Raw genomic sequence first — 19,782 nt, 5'->3', positions numbered from 1 at the left:
TTTAATCTTTGTTTCAGTTTGAAATTATCTTATTGTCATACTGTTGATGGTTTCACAGTTGCATCACTTCTATGTTTGAGCTTCTTTTTTAAGCTTTATGTTAAACAACTTTAATAGTTAAGATATGAAAGGTTTTCACTTTGGTTTAAACCAAGAAAGTTTTAAATCTTTGTTTGGTTTACAAGGTTAGACTGTTGTATACTTAATGCAGCTTTATATGCAGTTATTTAGGCCTGATAAGCTCAATCATTTTCTGGCCACATATATTTGCATCCTTGCAACAGCACTGTAAAACTGTAAAAAGTATATAAATGAAATCCCAAATTTGGGAACCTATACTCAGCGTGGGAAAGTTTCTGTTCCTGGTGCAACTGATACCACAGTTTTGCTGATATTGACCAGTTCTGTCCCTTAGGTTTAAAGTCTGGGGATGGGTGGGCATGGGTCTAGGGTGATTTTTCTTTTTTCCCCTGAACAATTTCTGTGTTGACTTGGGAACTCATTCATTAGCATGTTTTTGTCAATCTAGTTAATGACTGGAAAAAGCCCAATCATGACCCAGTTTCATTTTCCATGCTACAAAGTGACATTTTGAATACAGTCTATTCAAAATGTGTGCTTAAGAGTTCATGTTGATCGAAGTCTAACGAGGTTAGTGGCTTATGAAGCATTTCAGATCCTCCACCATATTTAAAAGCAGCCATATTTCTTTTCCAGGCCTAAATCATAGATTTATAATCTTAAAGGACAGTTCTAGTTGAGGTCCTGGTGATTTTTAGTATGTCATTTAACAGTATTTTTTTTTTTTTTCAACCAATGTAGAATGTATTTAAAATAAAGCCTGGATGTGTTTACATATTTCCTTGTGAGATTCTGCAACTGCCTAAATATGAATTCATTTTTGCTTTTAACAGAGATGTCTACAAATGAGATCAACACTTGCTTATAAAGTTTAGATTGTTCCACTTTCATCTGATGGAGAAATGATTACACTTCTTCTGTTTACTTGTGGCCTGAAATTAGTTCAGAGTTCTGCATTTTATTCTTTGTTTTAAACATGTCTGATCTTTCTCCTGCTGTCGCTTTGGGAAATGCAGGGAGGGATTATCAGTGGAGGAAATTCTGGCCACAGGTGGATTAAACCTGTCCAGGAATAGTGATCTTGTGATGCAGATCTTGAACCGCAGGAGCTCTAAATCAGCAGCTTTGACTTTAATTAGACATAACTGGGGTTTACAAAAACAATAGAAAATGAAATGTACATACAAACCTTGGTATGTATTTTTTTTTTTTTTTTTAGTAATCCAACGTATGATTGAACACACTTTGTGGTTAAAACAAACGAAAGAATGAGCCGTTATCCCTGGGGTCCATAGGCCATCCGAACTTTTCTCTGTGTGTGAGTATGGTGACCTATAAAACCAGCCAGCTTTGATGTGTCTGCCTTGTCCTGAGTAATGACGGTGGACAGACAGGATGGGTACAGGGGGCCAGAGCAGAGATTAGGCTGTGTTGTGTTAGGCATTCTAACTCCGGAGCCTGGTGTGCAACCATGAGGCTGGCTGCGTTTGCTGGGACACCCAGTTGAGTTAGCTTGATAAAGTGGAAGTAAATTGAAAGAGCAACCCAAAGCAGCGTGACTGAGCATGGACAAAAGGTGAGACGAGTGGTTACTATAGTACCACTGGACAGGGACGGATGGTTGGAGACAGAGAAAATGAGAGCTTTAGCAATTTATATTTCCAATGATTGAACACAACCTCTGGATAAATCCCAAGTGAATTGAAATAAAAAAATGCAACATTTATCAGGGGTTGGTAAAACCTGCTAAAAAGGCACACTACTGCAACTTAAAAGGATTAGTGTAGCTTGGTGAAAGATTTGGCAGGATGGCCTCCTGTTAAGAGACAATGGCCCCAGGTTAATTTATTTGAGAATTGTGTGTAAGACTATTAAAGTCTTCTATGAAAACTTGAAAAAAATAAACGGCAAGTATGCAGGATGAGTTTCAAGTCAGATCACATTACCACATCAGAGAGGGTGACACCCCAGCAGACTTTATGGACCAGCACCCACTGGTTGCCAGGTCTTGTTGGACATCCACCTCAGTTTTAATTCTTTTGCACATGCTTATTTGCTGTAAAACCCTAAAAACAACAAAAAAGTTTGGTTTTACAAATAAACTGACCCATATAATTATGACAAATTTTGTTTTTCTCAGGAAGATTCATTAGAAGGAGCTTAATAAAACCAAAAAGTCTTCAAAGTTTGCAGAACTTCTTCACAACATGACTTGTTCTGTTTTGGGGACAACTCTTGAACATCTGATTAGTATGCAAAGAAGAATAATTAATAAAATATAGAAAATTAGAGGCAGCCTTAAGCATCCTCTTCATGAGACTGATATAAAAAAACAAACTCAGTCAGAGGCTTCTTCAGATTCACTGCAGTATTACCAGCTGCTACAGGATATCCTTCCTGCCCACCATATCTACAACAACTCGCTGAAGACCGTATGAGTTACAACAAAATGCATTTTCCCTCTGGGATTAATAGGATATTTTTAAATGAACTGGATTGAATATGATATGATATGACCACATTAGTGTGGGATTCTGTGTGATATCAAATGTTAAGAATAACATCTGAGATCACAACCACAGTCAAGTCACCGAGAAAATCTACATATAAACATGAGATAAATGTTTAATAATGCATTTCACTTTTATTCTGAAACTGTGGAACAAAGCACAGCTTGTAGCGAGAGGATGACGCATGTTTTCCATATTGATGGCCTAAAAGCTGCTCTGGTTTCTGCTCCTCAGCAAATCACACGTTAAACAAGTTCATTGTTACCCTGCGTGGAGATCCTATAAAATACAAACTTTGCGTTCTTCTCCGTTCATGGAGCTCTTCTTTGTATTGAATGTTGTAGTATTTCTTGGTAATGAGATTAGTTTGTTATGCTCCATTCATGGTGAAAAAGCTCCGCCTCGTCTTGCGTCAGTTTGTTTATGTCCCGCCCTCTTTGCACGACTAACTAAAACGCTCAACCAGGCGGGATGTTTCATCAGAAACCACAGACTTCGCTGCTTCTCTTCCGTCTCTATCTGTCCACTATTGCACTCCAGAAGACAGCAAAAGGTATAAATATAACAATTTTTGTTTTCAAAACATATATAGATATTTAAAAATCCAAGCGGTGTTCAATGACGCGCTTTTTTCCATTCAGTAGTAACGTTTATTTATTTCGTAGTAAGACTGATGCAATCCTCCTCGTGTGTTGTATTGGCGCTAAAGGACATAACGTTCTTCACCTTTATTACCCGATTTATGTGTGAGCGTTTGTAATTTGCCATACTTTATAGTCATAATGAGTTAATTCGCTGTAGTTAACATTAAGTAAATCGGCTTAATTTGTCATTTGAGCGCGGAATCAGCTGATGTATAGTCCCGGCGTGTAATGGAAAACCAATGAGAACAGAGCAGAAAAGGGAAACTTAATAGTGGGTTACCATTGTGGAAAAACCGTTTAAACAGTACTCTCTTTTTAAAGAATACACCGGACACCCATAGTTTTATCACTCAATGTTTTCATTCATTGTTTCGCTTTACGCGGTTAAAACATCGTGAGGCTGATGTTTTGCTTTTTATCAAGGCGCGTTGATGTCTGGAATGCTGCTTTCAAAGACCCCCACCAGCACCGAAAATTCCAACACGTGCATCGAAATGCCCTCAGATGGACTAAAAAAGTGTTGTTGGAACGGTTGCTTTTAATGTCCAGATTTTCTCACTAAAACGGGCAAATAAGATACCAGGAAACGTAGCTGTTAAACCGCTGCTTGGTGCTTTGCCGCGTTATATTTATGAACCTACAAGCCGACAATCACCGAGTGTCGTTTATACCTGAATGCAACAATATCAACACAAGGAGATGAGCAATTGGAAGCCACGTAGCTAGCTGATGCTTCACATGCTAACAGCTGTACATCACGCAATATGGTTGGCGCTGCTTGTAGGTAAATACATTTTAACTGCTATTTTATTTGAGGGTTTCTCTTGTGCACAAACCACAAAATTCGTGAGTGTCATCAAAGCGAGCTGTCTTTCCTCGGTAGCCACCGCCAAGCTGCCCGTCTTCCAGGGTGTTCCCATGTCTGTGTTGCATCAGCCGGCTAAAGCAACCATGTAGTAAAATGTAGTAAGTGCTTTGCTGCTTGTTCAAACCCGCTGAGCTTGAAGGTCAGGTGGTGTGAGGTGGAGTTGTAAAGGTGTGGACATACCGTAAAACTGCAAAGCCATGCTGCAACAAACTACTCAAGTACTGCGGCTATGTTGAAATGTCACGACTTTTTCATTGACCTATTTAAAGTTTAACAGTTTCTAGTAAAGATGAAAAAAAACGAGAATTAATGGTGCTTTTACTATTTAATACATTTGATGTTTATGGTTTATTACTATGGTTTTATTACATATTCGTGTAATAAAACTTATAGATATTATTAGTTTATTCAAAGTGTGGCAAATAAACAATAGATATTTGCCACACCTTGATCTACTATGATACAGTAGATTATTCAGGTATAACACCTCAGTTTCATTGTGAACACAAAAATAAAAAATGTATTTAACATAATCTAATTATAACAACAAAAGCAACAATTCAAACTCCACTGTAAGTGTTCATTTTTGTGTTTTCACAAGTAAAATGGGAGATTTCATAAATCTTAAATTGTTTTTTAAATAATCAATTTAATGTAAAATCATCCATGATGATTTTTTGATTTGATAGCAATAAGTAAGGTTGTTACTTGTAAGTAATAACCTGGGTTATTACTTGAGACTAATAACTAGAATAGTAAAATGGACAAAAGTAATGCATTTAACGTGGGAAAAGAAGGTTATACAGCAGAAAGAAAACGACTTTATTTTTTCTTAGCCGTGTGGCATCGCCCACCCACAGACCATGCTGTTCTGGGCAAAGAGCCATATTGCCCACATCAGAAAACATAAATGTTTGTAAAAAGACATATGCATTTGTTAAAAGCAACAGGTAGGAGGTGAGGGCGGTTAGTTACTCTAAATAGCATAAGTTAACACTTCTCATTAAGAAGACTTTGACCTGAAGAAACCATGTGATATAAGTTTTATTTGGTTTTATAACTTTTTTAAGGCTGTGATCTGCAGTCCTACTGGTGCAATAATGAGCACCGTGTTTTTTTCTGGTGAGTTGCGCCTCACGAGTTTAAGACCCTTAAAGTTTAATTTATTCGAAGCGTTTCTCTGTTTCATCAGATTGTCTTGAGCTATCTTTTCATGCCGTGCTGCAGCTTAGCGGCCACACCTTGACATTCAAGATGTGGCCACTATGTGCCAAACGGCCAAACTGCTTTATCCTCTTTAGCTCTACGTGAGCTTAATGCTGCCGCTCCCAGGTCCTGTTAAAGCAAGTAAGAGCTGGTGTTGGTCATGGGAAAGCGAGCAGGTTGTCCGTTTGTCACATTCCATTTGACCGGGGAGAGCAGCTTTTGGCACGGGTTGCTGTGTCCTGCCAGGTGAACTGAGAGGTCGGTCAGTTCAGTCTCAGCAGTCGGCCTTTTCCACAGATACGTGAACAAAGGTCCTAGAACGGGCTTGTTGGGGGCTTTTGTGTAGATTTTCATTAATACAACATATATTTTTCACTCATTGGGGCTACACATAAATTCAGACAATATTGCAGGATTGCTGAAGAATACTGCAGCATCATTTTTGGAATAATAAAGAGGTTTTAATGTTATATATGTGGTCAGTGTTTACTCTTGCAGTGTAATCTACGTCTTGTTCCATCTGGTCCTCCAGATAACACAGGTTCCCATCAGATTGAGTGAAGTTACCATGGTTTCAGAGTATTTTATTATATATATATATATATATATATATATATATATATATATATATATATATATATATATTTTTTTTTTTTTTTCTCTTAGGTTTGGTTTGTGCTCAGACTGGTTTGTGCTGCTTAGAAAAAAGCTGAACCAAAATATTGCTGGCCTAAGTCTATGGATGGTGTTGTAGTAAATTGATCAATAGTTACACACCCTGAAAGTGAGTTGCACAGGCAAATGTTGATATACCTATGCAGCCTTTTGTATTAATTTTTTTCTTTTTTAAAGTGAGCTCAGTATGATGCAATATTCTGTGAAACAGATTTGTGACGCCGCTCTCTTCCGGCCCAGTTCTGTAACCACCACTGCTGCAACTCTAGTGACTGCAGTCAAAACAAACCCATGTGTTGTTCAAGTTAGAACGTGGCTCAGAAACAACTTATAATGAGGTTAGCATGTTTGTTACCTTCCAAAATAATCCTCTTACCGTGCAGTACGTGGCAGCAGCTGCAGTGAAGCTCAAGCAACACAACCATTATCCCCGAAGCCTGTTATAACCGGAGTGCAGTTGGCCCGAAACGGTGGGTTAGCAGTCCCACCAGCATGAAGAGCCTTTGTTTAAGGGGCAAAGTATGACAAGAACCCTGCCGTTGTGAACAGAGACTCCCATGATCACACTGAATATTTACTTTTCTGTAAAATGTTGTCTTGGATGGTCTTTTTAAGAGTGTGTGTGTGTGTGTGTGTGGACTTGTGGAGTTTCTAACCCTCGTGAAAACCACAAGGAAAAGATTAGCGACGCGCTGATGTGAGCGAAGCTGCAGCGATGCCTTGTTTTAATGAGGCCATCATAAACCCTCCAGATCTGTGGCATTCTAAAGAGGAAAAAGCACTCTCCTGGTTGCACTCAAATAGGCCTGTCACAATAACAAATTTTGCTGAGCGATTAATTGTCTAAAAAATTATTGCGATAAACGATAATATTGTTTCAAGACCAAGATAACGAGGGGAATCCCAAACAGCTGATACAGCGCAACCCAAAGTCCAGCGGACATTGGAGATGATATGTGGAAACAACATTAATATTTATTCAACATTTTGTGCAAAGAATATAGAAATGACAAGAAGAGGAGTTGGAGCCAAATTGTTACCGCAGTTGATAAACCCGGTAACTTTTCAGCTGTTCTTCGTTGACGTGACATAAATAGGTTATAATGATTTTCATTCAGTCTGGACTTTACGCTGAATCTAGCCACATGCATCACAGGTAGATTCTAGTAAAGCATTGATTAATGCCTGGTTTTAAAATTAGTTAACTGGACTTGTAGCCATTATTTTGTGCCCAGGTGGCTGGACACCACAAGGTACGACGAACCCGATCGAACCATTATGCCTGGGATTTCTGTCGGCTAATGGTGGTCTCTCAGGTTTTGAAAATGGGCCGACAACTCTTTAAGTGTGAGCTGGGCATTACACTAAGGAAACAGGAAGGGAGGGTCAGTGGAGAGCATCGGAGTTGAGCCTTTTTCATTCAGTGTCATCAACAGAAAGAAAAAACGGCAGGAAGAGACGATAAAGCCGATAATTAAAATGAGGTCGATAGGTTTAATTTATCGTGCGATTGATTTATCGTTTATCGCGACAGGCCTACACTCAAACAACTCTGTGAGGTTCTGGGTGAACCCCTGAGAGGGTCACATCCAGCCAGCCATGGCACTTTGTTAATAGGTGTTTATTAGCACAACGCAGACGCCCCTCAGATCTCAGTTCCTGGTGTGCGAGTGGAAAAATGCTGCTGGAATGTCACACCAAGCAGGAGGTTGGAGCATTTCCACCCAGCACCCGTTTCCCATCGTCTTCAGAGGGGCGAGTGTTTATTATGGCGGCGCTCCGGGCGCGCTGTTATTTGGATTTCATTGTTTCACCGTGTTTGTCTTTTATTTCTCCCAATCCTAAGCTGTACGAACCAAGGCATTCTTTTGATCCGGTAGAACGAGACATGCTTTGATTAATTGGTCGTGTTGCTTTTGTGGTATTAATAGAATATTGTCTGTACTGAGGCACTGTGAGTTTATGTCCTGTTCACTGAAAGGGGCCAGAATTAGACTCTTGTCTTTTAAAAGCTTTTTGTTTTGCTTTGCACGACATGTGACATTTAGCCAAACTGGTCAGAGAACAGATCCTTCTTAAGGCAAAAAGTTCTTTTGTAGACGCTGTGACACTGAGACGGTCCAGTCCGTGGTGCCAGGGTAGAGTTTCACTTCTCTTCGCCGGCTGAACAGTGAAGTGACCGACTGGCCCGATATGTCAAGGAATCAGGTGTCACAGCTTAAACGGCCTCAGACTGGACACAGCACTGCTTTTTATGCTTTCTGGAAGTCTCTGAAGGGCTTTAACAGAACTCAGACCTCTTAACTTTTTCCCATCCTGTGACTTTGCATTTTGCATTCAAGTTTTCATTTGTGACAGCTGAAAGAAGGAGTGAAATGCAAAATATTGTGCAAAGTACAATAGCCAGTTTGTTAGAGAACAATAAACTAATGTGTGTATTTTTTATCTTGTGATAAAACTCTCAATCAGTTAGAATGTGTGGTTATCTTTTAAATATTTGAAATATCACCTTTAGTTCTTCAGATTGCCACTCTAATCTCAAACGCGCTAACAGAACAAAGGTCTGTTTTGATAATGACACTGTTGCGTGAAGCTGTGATAAGTTACACTTTTCTTGATTATTTAGCTTCTTCATAATGTCTGAATAATGTTGCACTTGCAGAACAGATAAACTTTCTCTGTCCTTGATATTTCAAGCAGGAGTTCCATGTGTCAGCAAGAGGGTTGCTGTAAATTTGAGGGTGATTTTTGCACATTCATCACATTATTATCAAGGCACATGCATGCTTTTGTGTGATCTCAGACAGTAGAATAACACAATGCTCTGAGCTTCCTGTCATTCACACGCTCAGTTTATAACGTGCAAATCTCTGCTCTGAATTTCCCCAAGTTTTTAAGTTAACTTTTATCTGCTAATCTGAGCAGGTTCTGCACAGGCAATGTTGTTTTAACCAAACCTTGATTGACTGACTGACTGGTCGGAAAGTAAAACACATCTTATGCAACCTGTCTTGGATATAATATGTAACATCAGACTGGAAATGTTGTGGAACCAGTTTCTTTGTGATACCGTAAAAGTCAGTCAAACATTCCTTCTCAAAAAGATGCCTCTTTGCACTTTAGTAACCCGCTTTTGCTTCCTCAGGTGGTTTACCTTTGGGATTTACGTCAGTCCTAAATTCATTTGTGTGTTTTTCCTCATTCATCTGATAGTTGGATCAGTTCTGAGAAAAAACTGAGTCTCCTCACTCGAGTTGACTCCTCTAAATGTCCTTGGACTGTTATGCGCTGGACACGTGTTTGCAGGAACTCCTCTAATTATTAACATTTATTATTTGCTGATCTGACGCAGCAGGTGTTTACGTCCTCAAAAGCTGGTTTTGGTTTAATTTAAACTTTTAACTTTTAAAGTCTGAAACTTTTAGGTTCAGTTTCATCAGTGTTTTCCCAGTGCAGCAGGTTCACCTTATCACATTACTGGCTCATGCTGCCTTCCCCACCTCTCTCTTGTTGATGTTAGTTTGATTCGAACCCATCGTCTCCTCGCAGCCTTTCCCAAGCTTTTAGAACAACACCGAACCAGCAGCAGTCTGCACTTTCTCGCTGCAAGGAAGTGGTGAGGGCTTATGCAAGGTGTTCCTTTGTTTGTACGAGGGTGTGTCACATGGCAGGTTTATTTGTTAAAGCAAAAAAAAAAAAAAAAAAAAAGAAAAGAAATGAAGAATTAGGCCTGGCAGGATAGTACTCGATCTCCTTTTGTCTTCACGAGGTCACTGTGTGCCCCACCGAGATCCCATGATCGTATACTGAACTGGAAAAAGGTGGAAAAACGTTTGAATTCCTGGAAGTTGTGCAACTTGGTTCTCATGTCAGAAGGTAGAATTTTTTTTTACCTTTTTACTGAAGAACTGCTGGCCGATAAGAGAGATGTTCATAACTCATTTGAAGAAAATACTGAATTTCAACTTCAGTATTAAATAAAAAATGTATTTCCATTCATAAAATGTTTCATTTATATTAAATCAAAACAATTTAGTTACATATTCAGCTGAATGTGTTTTTGGAGACTGTCTCTCCCAGACACATTCTCATTTTTTCTCATTTTTCTGCACATCATAGCTCAGTCATCTTCGACTGACAGGTAACGTCTGGACGCAGAACCTGAATAGTTTTTTGGGCTGGGTTGGTTTTTCATGTAATATTTTTGGTCTAAACTGCTCTGATCGTCTTTGGGGTTTTTTTCCAACAGCATGATGCTGCCACCACAGTGTTTCACAGTGGAAGTAGTGTGTTCAATGTTGGTTTTTCTTGTTTAAAATCTTTCGTTTTAGCACAGTCTTCTGCCTTGTTTCTACAAGCTTTTCAGGGATGTGAATATTTCTGCAAAATACTGAGAGTTTATCTCAGTTCAATAAAGCGTTAAAGAACAGTTTTATTTAATAAATACCTGAATTATTAGACAAAAGACGCATGGAGATGTTTTATGTCGTATAAGGAAAATCTTTTCCAGAGTTCACACATTCTGTTATTGTTTTTTAGATTTTAAGTCTGCCCTGATTTTTCTTTCGTAGAAACGGGAACAATGCTGTAATCTCTGATTAATTGCGAGCTCTGAGCTGTAAGAAGTGTAAGCTTTGGCAGGTACTGAATGAGAGCCCTGTTTAACTTTTTTCCTTGTTGTGTTTCCTGACAGGTCCTAATCTGCTGCTTCGACAACACACCTGCCACTTCCTGCTTTGTGTATTCCAGTAACTCCTGCCTAAGTAAACACACACATCAGAGGACCAATAGTATTCAAGTACTTGTTGTTTACCTCATTTGTCTCAAGCTTTCCTGCTGTCCTGATCCAAACCGGAGAACAGGTTTTTCTGTATAAGCGGTGCCCATCTCACACACACATACACACACTCACCCACCTACGCTAGCATCATTTAAAAAGCATAGCCTTTTCCTGCACCCACGCGTAATCACAGCCATCATGGCCAGCATGCTGTCCAACTTTGGCAAAACCCTGCTGCGCCGCCGGGCGCTGGACTTCTCCAATGAAGAGACGCAGTTCGCCCGCTGCTTATCCACCCTGGACCTCATCGCCTTGGGGGTGGGCTCCACGCTGGGCGCTGGCGTCTACGTCCTCGCAGGCGAGGTCGCTAGAGAGAAGGCGGGACCGGCCATTGTCTTCTGTTTCCTCATCGCCGCCCTGTCCTCCATGATGGCTGGCCTGTGCTACGCCGAGTTTGGCGCCCGTGTCCCCAAGACGGGCTCCGCGTACCTCTACAGCTACGTGACGGTGGGAGAAATGTGCGCCTTCATAACGGGGTGGAACCTCATCCTCTCTTATGTCATTGGTGAGTTCCAGTTTAGGTGGATAAATTGTTGAACAAGCTGATTCCAGTGAATTCAAATGTCATCCAACATCTACTTTATCTTCCCAATTCAAAAAGTGAACTCATGGAGTAGGAAAGAATAGATTGGTTACACATTGGTCTGTCGCAATAAATCAATTAATCGCATTATGAATTAAAACGAGACGAAGGATTTTCTTTTTTTTCTACCACAGTCTGGTGCTTTGGTCTCAACTAGCCTTTTTTTTAGGACAATTTTGTTTGTAGTTTCTGTTGTTTTATTTGTTTTGGATATTTAGAATGTCTTCCAGTTCCAGTGTTAAATGTTCACTAGAGCTTAAAGTTTGTTAATCTTTGAGGATGTGTTCTTGCATTTTCAAGAACACATTGAGAAGTGAGTAGAATTGTATTACTTGAAAATTGTCGTAAAACAACAATATTATTGTTTACTGCAATAATTTCTAGAACAATTTATCGTCCAGCAAAATTTATCATGACTGGCCTAATTACAGACAGTAATGAATTTCTGTTTTTTGTTTAATTTAGATGATTATGGCTTGTGAACTTATGAATTGTATAAAAACATTATAATATTACACTAGACCAATAAACAAAAGGTTTTGGCAGTTTTCTCTGTGTGCGTCCTTTTTCCTTCCACTCAATTTTTCAATAATATGCCTGGCTACAGCACTCGTGAGACGTTAAGTGGAAGGAAATGTGATAGCATATGATAACCATAGCCTTGATAGGATGTACATCTTGTGTAAATTAGACGTTTCCTGAGAAAATTAATTGTTTTGGTTTTTATTAGCCAAGAAAGACAAATCATTTGATATGTTTCACTCTGTGTGTTGTGAATCTAAATAATCTTCACTTTTTCAATCAAACTAGTGAAATGAATGAAGTTTCCAGTGATCCTCAGATTTTTGATTTGTCTTCTGTTTTCTTTCAGGTACGGCCAGTGTGGCCAGGGCTTGGAGCTCGACCTTTGACAACCTGGTCGAACAAAAAATATCTGGCTTCTTTAAGGCATCCATGGCAATGAAAGTGCCTGGAAATGTGCTAGCGGAGTATCCGGATCTCTTCGCCCTAATCCTGGTCCTGCTGCTAACCGGTGAGTTTGCTGAGAGCTTAAAAGTTTTAGTAGAAGGGGAAGGAGAAAAAAAACAACTCCTGTTTATGCAGCTAAAGAGATCTTATTAGTCGGCCAGAACAGTTGTCACACCAATCTCTCAGCTAATGTCACATGCCAGCAGCAGTGTTAGGAAGAGCTAATCAGAGGATTGCTGTTGCCGAGTGATGGTTTGTCAGAACATATCTGCCCACGCAACAGGACGTGCAGTTACTGATCCTGAATATGAATTTCTTTCCCTCGCTTTCTGCGGCGTCTGCTCCCCTCAGGTCTCTTGGCTTTTGGCGTGAGCGAGTCGGCGCTGGTGAACAAAATCTTCACGGGAATCAATCTGGTGGTCCTGGGCTTCGTCATCATATCCGGCTTCGTCAAGGGAGACGTTAAAAACTGGAACCTCGAGGAAGGCGACTTCCTTAGCTTCAAGAACGGCACTAATGTCACCCAAAAGGAGTGAGTATTGGACTCTATTGCCAACATAAGTTCTGCTTGTGTTTGAGTTCTAAATGTTGCTTTTTCTGTTTTTCCCCAGTCTGACAAAAATGTTTGGTGACGGTGGTTTTGCCCCGTTTGGCCTCTCTGGAATCTTGTCTGGCGCTGCCACCTGCTTCTACGCCTTTGTGGGCTTTGACTGTATTGCCACAACAAGTGAGTATGTTTTCTATTTCCAAAGTGCAAATAGAGTAACATGACTGCCTATATGACCTCGGACTCTAGCCTGGTAGGAAATGTCTGTCGTTCATATTCAGTCGTTCATGAAATGTGCTTAAGGTGTATTTTTGCAACTCAGTGCAAACTGGTTTTAATTCATTTATTCAGTTTTCAGTGAAATTTGACTTGCAGCTCATCCTTTTTCCATTGTTTTCTTCCTCCAGGCGAAGAAGCTAAGAACCCCATGCGGTCCATCCCCATCGGCATCGTGGCCTCGCTGCTCATCTGTTTTTTCGCCTACTTTGGCGTGTCAGCAGCCCTGACCATGATGATGCCGTATTACCAGCTGAACACTGACAGCCCTCTGCCCGAGGCCTTCAGCTACGTCGGCTGGGCACCAGCCAGATACATCGTGGCCGTGGGTTCTCTCTGTGCGCTGTCCACCAGGTGAGGAAGGGAAGCCCTAAAACCTGTGACTCGCTGTAAGCAGCTGTTAGAAGTCTCACTGTTGATCTCCTCTCAGCTTACTGGGCTCCATGTTCCCCATGCCTCGGGTTATTTACGCCATGGCTGAAGACGGGTTGCTGTTCCGGGGTCTGTCCAAGATGAACTCTCGCACAAAGACCCCCATCCTGGCTACCATTGTTTCTGGAATCGTTGCAGGTAACGCATCTGTTGGTAGGATTCAGCTGTGTGTCGTTCTGCCATCGCAGTGAGTCAGCAGGGTTTTAATTAGACTTCCAGCTCTTCTCTGTCTTGTCTGTCAGGATGTCAGGTCAGGATCGATAAAGTTTCCTGAAGGCAACAGGAAAAAACGCTGCAGTTCCGATGGGTTTTGGAGTGGCTGTCAATGTTTGCGTCCACAGAATGAGTTTTTCTGAAATCTGGTTTCCTCCTCGCAGCTCTGATGGCATTCCTGTTCGATCTGGCGGCCCTGGTTGACCTCATGTCCATAGGAACGCTGCTGGCGTACTCATTAGTGGCTATTTGTGTCTTAATTCTCAGGTAAGCACTTTTATCATCAACAACTTTATTAAAGATGCAAATTGGTTCATATATTAAAAATGTAATTCAAATAAATAGTTTTAGGATGATGGCAGTCATAGACATAAATCACAGATTTACAAAAAGACTAAACCTGACAGAACTTTGTGTGATGTCCGTTAGCATCAAGATGATGATAGATAGAAATTTGTAATCTCTGCATAACCCTGTACATTTAAGTGAAGATTACAACACATAAAGAGTAAAAAGTAGAGACACCAACTAACAACAGACTTGCACTAGTCCATCTCAGCGTCCAACTAAACACATGAAAATTGTAGAATTATTCCTATTATACAAATCTAACATCTTTTTCAAAGTGAATTTACACACGTCTGTGCCATGTAAGGAGAACATGTTCTATCTTACTTGGTCTAAAGGTGCAGGACCTTGGATAGCACACAGGCTGATAATTTTCCTTATTTATTTTGACAGCTTTATCTTTAATAATAGACACTAATACAACAGATAACAATGAGTCATGGACTAAAAACCCAATAAAACACAAAGCAAGCAAAGGGAGAGTTTTCTGATAGAAATTTGTAATTGTTCTACAGACAGGCTCATGACTGCATTATAAATGTATTGCTTGAAAATGGTCTCCAAACAACAATATTATTGTGTATTGCAGTAACTTCTTTGAAAATTTATTGCCCAGCAAAATTTGTTACCATGACAGGATTGTGTGTAACTTGGTGAAAGGTGTGATGTTTGCAACAGAAGACATTTTTCCTTCTTGATCCAGTTTAAAACAGCCTCTCTGCCCCGACTCACCAGGTATCAGCCAGGCAATCTGAATTCGTCCAGTCAGACGGAGAAGCTGGTGGAGCTGGTGGAAGGCGAGAAGGTGGCTGTGAGCGGCGGGGACAGCGGGGACGAGTATGGCATGGAGATGGAAGACAGACCCCTCCATGAGACATTCACTGCCAAGCTGCTCTTCTGTCCAAGTGGAAAAATCCCGACTAAGACCTCCGGGATGATAGTCTACGTTACCACAGCTGTTATTTGTAAGTCTGCTACCAAGTGCTCAGACTACTTGTTAGAGTCAAAGTCCAGAAGGATCTGAGTTTGTTTTCTTTCACAGGTGTTCTCATCACCATCCTGTGCATCATCCTGGCAAACGGTTTGAACCAGCTGCTCGTCGGACATGCAGCCGTTGTGGTGCCCTGCATCATCTTGGCTCTGCTCTGTGTCGTCTGCATTATCATCATCTGGAGGCAGCCACAGAGCCCAGAGGCTCTGACCTTCAAGGTCAGATATCTGCTTTTTTGTGTGTTTTGACATTTGTAGTGTTGCACTGAGCAGTTCCTAAATGTAATCTCTGTTTTCTCAAGGTCCCGCTGCTTCCATGGCTGCCCCTGTTCAGCGTTTTTGTCAACATCTACCTCATGATGCAGCTGGACATTAGTACATGGTGCCGCTTCTCGGTCTGGATGGTTGTCGGTGCGTTTGAACGTTTCCAAACCTTCTGCTCCGTCAAACTGGGGCAGCTTGCTCATGTTACTCTTTTTATCTGCCCTTTTTCCTCCAGGCTTTGCCATCTACTTCTTATACGGTATTAAAAACAGCAGTGAAGCTAACAACAAGTCGCCCTCAGGCAAGTACGAGCCGGCGCTGCAGAACAAAAGCCCGATTTACAAGGGCGGTCCTGATGAGAGCGACGTGGAGGCCGGCAGCAGCCCCTGATACGGACTGACCCAGACCCGAGGCTCGTTTCCGGGCACCTGCACCCATTCCTGATCATTTACAGTGCAGGCCGGTGGAAGTGCAGGCATGGGCCGGTATGATATTATGACGGTATGGTGACCTTAGGTTTCGCGGAGTCACAGTATTATGGCCACAGCTCTAAAATGTGTTATGTTGCATTTTCTTTACGATGCTTTGACGTGAACGCATACGCAATTTGCTTCTTAATTGTTTGCTGAATTGTGGGCTGATCTTCACCCTTTGACATGACCTGTTGCTGCCAGAGGCTCTGCTTTTTCTAAAAAAAGACCAATTAGGACAGATGTGAATTTAACTGCAATTTCAAATTAGTCTATCATCATAATCCCTGTAGTCATAGTCGACTTTGTCTTTGGAAGCTGCGTAAACTTGCAGAGCTAGTAACTATGCAGCAGCCGACCGGTGGGATTTGACCTCCACCCGTTCGCTTACCAGACATTATAAAAATAAACGCTTATACTGCAGGCACAGTATGATGCTAAATTTTCATGGTTTTAAAACTGTGACTTTTTCATATCACCGTATACGTTGAAACCGGCAACCGGCCCATGCCTGCTCAGAACGCTGCTCCGGGTTTAAAGGGAGGGAAGAGGCAAGAAAAACACAACACGTCTTACCTCTGACTTGGAGGCTGATCAACTACTTGACAACTAGATGCTGTGACGAAGCCGATTTCCAGCTCGTCTGAGTTTTAGCCCGGTTTTATTTAGCTTTAGCATTTACCTGCCTGAATCACATGTTTTCAGTGGATCTGACCAACAAGGGGGTCAGATCGTGTTTTATTCCGTTACATGAAGCTGCAAACCGGAAAAATGTTACTTTTTGTTTTTTGTTTTGTGTTATTAATGTCCTGAGGTGGACCCTTTAAGCCACTAGTGAGTCCCAGTGTAAATCCCAGTCGACGACCGTTTGAGCCATTGAGTTCGCCATCATAAGATCACTCAGTGAGTCCAGCAACAAAGTGGCAGAGGACAGTCATCCGTCTCTTATGAATGTGGTGCAGTAGAGGAAGTTACCTGTGTGTTTACACGTCGTGTGTGAGAGGCTAAGAGGTTTACAGTGTCAGTTTTTACTGGTAGGTCAGTAGCATCTGGTCAGTGCTGATGTTTATGTTCAATATTGTGCAGCTGAAGTCCTAACTGGGAACGCTATAACCCCACTGCATCCTAAAACTCCCTGAAAACTGCTGCAGACTACATGTAGACTACAATGTTTATATGGTATAAGTATACCATTGCAGTTGGTTGTAAAAATCTCTCTCAGATGAGTACAAATACCTTGGTTTCTTGGTATCAACTCCAAAATTTAAATCAAGAATGTAAAACATGAATTTATGAATATTACTTGAAATAATGTTATCTATAGCATTATTACTTTCTTATGTTGGTATAAAAAAAGAAGTAAAGCTATAGAACAAACTGCTACTGAATTTAACAGTATATTTTGATTTAGGATTTATTATCACAATATTTCGTTTCATACTTTTTATTGCAATAAAAAGTATTTATTTAGAGATCTCTGTAAACAAAATTGTCCAGAAAAAAAGGACTAGTTGAATCCAAAACACCAGTCATCCAGTTTTTCATAGAGAGAAGTGATGAAACATTGAGCTTGTTTTAATTTATCATACAATTAATTGATTTATTGCGACAGGCATGTTTCCAAATTCCTCAGTCTTACTGTCTACAGTCACAAACTGCTCTAAAAACATAACAATCTAATATATATAGAAGAAATTTCAAAAAATTCTCATTTCATTTTTTTCATCTGGTGCTTGTGTGCCCACCCCTTTTTCTAATGCCGCCCTGGGTAACCGCCCACATGATCATATCTAAAGTAGAAGGAGCATAACAGAAAATGTTTGCACTTTTCAAACCGCAAATTTTTAAAACCTTTATATCTACAGCCAGCCCATCCCTAAATATGACATAATTTAACAGTTTTGTTATTTATTTCATCACAGTATTAACATGTTACCATTCGATTTTGTGGCCTTTGATTTCAACTTCAGTGACTCTAAAATGTACATAAAACACATAAATCTGTGTGGTTGAACTTTCACGTCATCCTGCTATACGGATTTTAAAATTATTCAATGGATTTACCGATTTAAGATTTTGCTAACATACCAGTTTATCTGCCTTTTGTATTGTTTTTTGTTCACACTTGTGCAGACCGGACGAGGTTGATGGGACTTTGGGTGTCGGGCATTTTCGGCAGAAATGTAATGAACTGTAATGTACGTCCAAAATAAGCCAGGGTTCATGTCAAGTTTTACCACTAAAATGTAATCTTTCTTTTTTTACTTCTTTGTAAAAAAACACCTGTTCCCCACTAAGGCTCTTGATTAGTTTCAGCTATATAACTTGAACTTTTAAACCTTTATCAGATGAATTACCATCACTTGTATTTTAGTTTTATAATCTCATTTACTTCTAATTTTGTTAGAAAATGTTAATATTTATGTGTTCATTGATTGTTTGGGAAAACATTACTGTTTTTCTGCCTTTATGTATTCATTTTAACTTGCTTTGTAGATGTACAGCTTTTAATGTTGATCTTTTGTCACATTATATATTTCGTTTCTGATCTTTTCCGACCAAACTGAATATTTTTTTTACTCCGCTTTCCAAAAACTACCAACCACAATGAGCTGGTATTTAAATTATTCTAACTATTTTTGCCCCAAGCCTTTTTCAGTCTGATAACTTATTTCTAAAAGGTTTTTTTTTGTGTGTGTGTTGTTGTCATAGTACAAGTGCTTTACTGTAGAGTGTACAGTATTTGTTTAAATATCTTTGTATATTGCTGTAAATTATGCAAATATACTTTCTTTGACATAAGAAATTACATGTAAACCTGATGAGACGGTTTTTGTAGATTACACTTGAAGGAACTGATGCTGCTGAAGCCCAAATTATGAAACTATTTGAGACACAAAATGCTCCAATGGAAGCTGGATTATACTTTGAAACATATCTTGAAGGCGTTTATCGGTAAAAGGTAGATTTAATTTTCTTTTTTTACAGATGGCGCATAAGAACCATTTGTGAAGTCGAATGTGAAATTTGCTCTTCAACTTTTTGATCTGAACTTTATGTTCTCCACGCTTACTCGTCACCAAAATGTTGTGTTGTGATGGCGTGTTGACTCACTCAGATTGTCACAACCCGCCCTTGTGCCTTTTGGAAAAATCAATCCAATCATTCCTCCATAGTGCTGGCATCATTTAGAGCAAGAATTGACTTCCGTTTTGTATTCTGTACATATGCTTCATTGTGTAAAATGAGCTGCGTTTTAATTTACTCTTTTTTTTTTAATAAAAGTGATTTATCCTCTTGGAACCTGTCTCTCTCTCTCTCTCTTCCTGTTCGTTTTCTCAGCAAACGAGTTGAATGCCAGACGCTCCAGTGTTTTTTACAATGACTCACTGATTACTCACATCACATTTAGCACACATTCTGTTAGCTCAGCCGCCCTACCTTTTGGGTGGAGAGTTTAGGTTCTGGGAAAAAAAAAGAAAAGAAAAAAGCAGAACTAACATGTTCACTTCCTGATTACGTTTTGTCTTTCTGTAAAGGCTTTACAGTAGGGTAGTTTCCCCTGCTAAAACATTTTTTCAACAATTATTGTTCATTTTAGAGCAAATTCTGAGGTTTAGAAGATATTGCTAAGAATTTAAAAAGTATTATTTTGGGTTCTTAACTTTATATAACCTAATAAACCCTTTTTTTTAACAAATAGAAAATGTATGCTTTTACTGCTCTTTACAATTCTATTACTTCCTGTTTTGCTCAGCCTCTGAGGCAAATTAGTTATCTTTAAATATGCTATTGGATTTGCCCCTTTAAAGTTATTCTGTTTTAATTTTTTTTACACTTAATATATTTAACAGAATAAAACAAAT

General features: G+C 39.8%; 1 protein-coding gene across 1 annotated transcript; it reads left to right on the top strand.

Moving 5' to 3' along the window:
• Window positions 1-3,057: 3,057 nt before the first annotated feature.
• Window positions 3,058-19,219, top strand: slc7a3a (solute carrier family 7 member 3a). Its single transcript, XM_014985885.2, has 12 exons — window positions 3,058-3,144; window positions 10,678-11,329; window positions 12,279-12,440; window positions 12,728-12,908; window positions 12,988-13,103; window positions 13,331-13,553; window positions 13,630-13,769; window positions 14,009-14,111; window positions 14,928-15,157; window positions 15,235-15,401; window positions 15,485-15,593; window positions 15,682-19,219. Exons 2-12 carry the CDS (start codon window positions 10,963-10,965, stop codon window positions 15,834-15,836), a joined length of 1,953 nt encoding a protein of 650 aa, XP_014841371.1. The 5' UTR covers window positions 3,058-3,144; window positions 10,678-10,962; the 3' UTR covers window positions 15,837-19,219.
• The last annotated feature ends 563 nt before the right edge of the window (window positions 19,220-19,782 follow it).

This window comes from Poecilia mexicana, unplaced genomic scaffold (assembly GCF_051168715.1).
Source record: "Poecilia mexicana isolate PSO_F unplaced genomic scaffold, ASM5116871v1 scaffold_14, whole genome shotgun sequence".
Lineage (NCBI taxonomy): Eukaryota > Metazoa > Chordata > Actinopteri > Cyprinodontiformes > Poeciliidae > Poecilia > Poecilia mexicana.
Note: the sequence above shows the minus strand (reverse complement) of the source record. Positions and strands in the feature narration are given on the sequence as shown.

Bases quoted from the DNA above. Each gene is read 5' to 3' on its own strand.
- slc7a3a (XM_014985885.2), top strand. From the start codon at position 10,963: ATGGCCAGCATGCTGTCCAACTTTGGCAAAACCCTGCTGCGCCGCCGG. The intron at 15,402-15,484 runs GTCAGATATCTG...TGTTTTCTCAAG, and splicing joins CAGAGGCTCTGACCTTCAAG to GTCCCGCTGCTTCCATGGCT. The intron at 15,594-15,681 runs GTGCGTTTGAAC...TTTTTCCTCCAG, and splicing joins CTCGGTCTGGATGGTTGTCG to GCTTTGCCATCTACTTCTTA.